The sequence below is a fragment of the Nicotiana tabacum genome, chromosome 23, assembly GCF_000715075.1.
Source record: "Nicotiana tabacum cultivar K326 chromosome 23, ASM71507v2, whole genome shotgun sequence".
Taxonomy (NCBI): Eukaryota; Viridiplantae; Streptophyta; class Magnoliopsida; order Solanales; family Solanaceae; genus Nicotiana; species Nicotiana tabacum.
The window spans coordinates 19,665,207-19,668,478 of NC_134102.1; the positions used below are offsets into that span (position 1 = coordinate 19,665,207).

General features: G+C 31.8%; 1 protein-coding gene across 1 annotated transcript; it reads left to right on the forward strand.

Annotated features, from left to right (window-relative positions):
- The first annotated feature begins 249 nt into the window (after positions 1-249).
- On the forward strand, positions 250-2,390 carry LOC107778175 (transcription factor MYB41). The gene is made up of 3 exons (XM_016598379.2): positions 250-499; positions 788-917; positions 1,515-2,390. Exons 1-3 carry the CDS (start codon positions 367-369, stop codon positions 2,203-2,205), a joined length of 954 nt encoding a protein of 317 aa, XP_016453865.1. The 5' UTR covers positions 250-366; the 3' UTR covers positions 2,206-2,390.
- The last annotated feature ends 882 nt before the right edge of the window (positions 2,391-3,272 follow it).

Genomic DNA, 3,272 nt, shown 5'->3' on the forward strand with positions numbered 1-3,272 from the left:
TAATTTACGCAGTTCTAGATTAATAATTTCTACATTTTTAATGAATTTTTTTAGACAAATATAATGTACAGATAAAAGTTACTGAGTTTGCCAAACCCGTAACGGGGATGCTAGCTCTGCCTATAGGTCGCACAGAAATCATTTTACTGCTCCTAAGACTCCTCTTCTCTTAAGCACTTATTTCTCTTCTATTTTTTTCCTTTTATAAATATGGCTCATATTCCATAAGGACCTACAAGTTCACTTTGGTTTTCCAAAATTTCCCTCTTCTCTTCCTTAGCACTACAACTCCTTTTGTTTTCTTCAAACCCTTACAATCTTCTACATCAATATATATTCGTAAAAAGCAGAAGAAAAAGAAAACATATGGGAAGAACACCATGTTGTGATAAAAATGGACTGAAGAAAGGTCCATGGACTCCAGAGGAAGATCAAAAACTCATTGAGTATATTCAAGTTCATGGCCCTGGAAACTGGAGAAATCTCCCCAAGAATGCTGGTAAATAATTCATATATCCACCTTTTAATTTATATGATATGAAACGGAGGCGGATTCAAGACTTAAATTTTTTGAGTACAACTTTTAAAATTTTCAGAATTAAGCTTATTATACTGTTAAAATTATGGGTTCAGATATAATAAATGTTGACATTTCAATAGGTTTTTATATCGTGTCGAAAATTATGGATTCAAATAAACCGCACCTGACATGAAGATAAACCATATATATATATCCTTACGAATAATATATATGTGTTCTAATATTTCAATCAAAAATTATTTGCAGGACTACAAAGGTGTGGCAAGAGTTGTCGTCTTCGATGGACTAATTATTTGAGACCTGATATTAGGAGAGGAAGATTCTCCTTTGAAGAAGAAGAAACTATTATCCAACTTCACAGTGTTTTTGGCAACAAGTACGATCATATCTATTATACTTTTTCTTTCAATCTTTCATCATTAGTTTCTCCTTATACGTTATTTATTCAAAGATCTTTACCACACTTTCATCTAAAATTTTAACGTGTCAACGAGAGTACATCACTTTTATTTGCCTGATTAAGTTTTCAACGCGATCAGCTGTTACTGAGAGAGTACACTTTTATTTACCTAATTATCACGTTTTAACATGTCTCTTACATACGGACATGATTATTCATGGCCAAGCACATAAAAATTTCTTTTTCATAATCTGTGACGTTAAGACTTAAACCCACTATCTGTCAGTACAACAACAATAACAACATATCCAGTATATTTTTACAAGTGGGTCTGTGAAGGGTAGTATATTCGAAGACCTTATACCCCTAGCTTGTATGAAGTTAGAGAGATTATTTCCGGTAGACCCTCGGCTCAAGGACTATGTTTGTTCTAGTATTATGTTGAATTAGGCTACCACCTCATTTAAAAATAAATAAACTGTTAGAGATAGCATATTGTTATTTACATAATTATGCTTTAACCTTCTTGACCCTAAATTAAATCTAATATGTTTATACCTATGTTTATTTTAGGTGGTCAGCAATAGCGGCTCGTTTGCCAGGAAGAACAGATAATGAAATCAAAAATTACTGGAATACACACATTAGAAAAAGGCTTTTGAGAATGGGCATTGATCCAGTAACACACAGACCTCGTCTTGATTTCTTAGATTTATCATCACTTCTCAACTCAACTCAGCTTAATTTTTCCAGCTTACTTGGATTACAAGCACTCGTAAACCCTGAAATATTAAAACTTGCAAATTCCCTTTTAGTATCCCAAACTGAAAATCCAGAATTGTTATTACAAAAAATTCAAGAAAACCAGTTATTGAATGGACAACTTCAAAACTCTCAAGGGCCAAATATTCTAAATAATCAGACCTCTATCTTCCAATATAATAATCAACTCCACAACCAAGTTCCTGAAATTCCAAATTGCACCCCAAATGTTTCATGTTCTTCTTCTCATCAGTCCATGAATGGCCCAATATTCCAAGAAAATATGATGCTACCTCTACAATACTATAGTAATTATTCTGCGTCTGATGCATCTGAAAATTCAACGTTTCGGTCCCTAAACAGCAGCAGCAATCCGAATAGTCAGAATTTTAGCTTTGATACACCTTTGTCGTCGGGCATTGAAGAAGAGAAAGAGAGTTATTGCAGTAATTTCATGAGGTTTGAAATTCCAGAGAGTTTAGATTTTGATGATTTACTGTAAAAAAAAAAAACAGCGTCCAAAAACTTTGTATCTTTTTTTTCTTTTTGCTGTTTTGTTTCCACATTAAGTTGGATGAGCCATAGTTGTGTTTTTTGGCTCAAAATCGGAAGTTTGTATATTAATAGGTGGAAATTTTTCTTTTTTCCAATTATGAATTCGTACCTGCTTTTTGTCATATAATTTACTACTCCTTTAGTTTAAAAAAGATTTTCTTTGACCTTTTATTTTGGCAAATAGCTTTATATATTTTGAATTATTAATTATTGTGACTTATACTATCTTTTATGATGTTTCTAAATATGTAAATTTTATTTTTTAAACCTTAAAGAATCTAGTCCGTATTTACACCAAAAATTAGTCGATTTGACTCTCCTACTTTGAAAAACGTTCGAACAAATTAAAACGGATGGAGTATATTATTCTCTTTTGAATTTATTTTTGGTGCACTGATGTCGTATATTATTCTCTTTTGAATTATTAATTTTATGCCATCATGCTGATTAAGTTGCCTGTAATAAGAACTGCTTATAACTTATAACAAACATGATATGATAAGTTCGAAAATATAGCAGATAATCTGTTATAACAGATCAAATTATACTTTCAACTTATTTACACTTCTTCTTTTGGCTGGTAGATGCATGAGGGCTTAGATTTCCCTTTTCCTCTTCTCGTCTGTTTTCTGTATTCCTTTTTTTTCTTTTTCTTTTTCACTACTAGAAATTCGGGCAAAATCGTCTAAAAAAATCAACTAAAGTTGGTCAGTAATAGCCAATAACCGTCTAAAACGCGACCATTTACGTGTGGACGGTATTTTAAAGGTGGGAAGAGCATACCCACCAAAGTTGGTCGGAAATTACCGACCATTATTGGTCGGTATGCTCTACACGATCATCTGACAATGTAATTGACTTATCGACCAAAATTGGTTAGAATATTATTTTAATAATTTAATTTTACCGACCAAACTTGGTCGGTGTATTAAATTTATTAATTTTTCCTACCGACCAACTGTGGTCAGTATTGGAAAATATATTTTTTTATATAAATTACTAAAATTTAAAAAA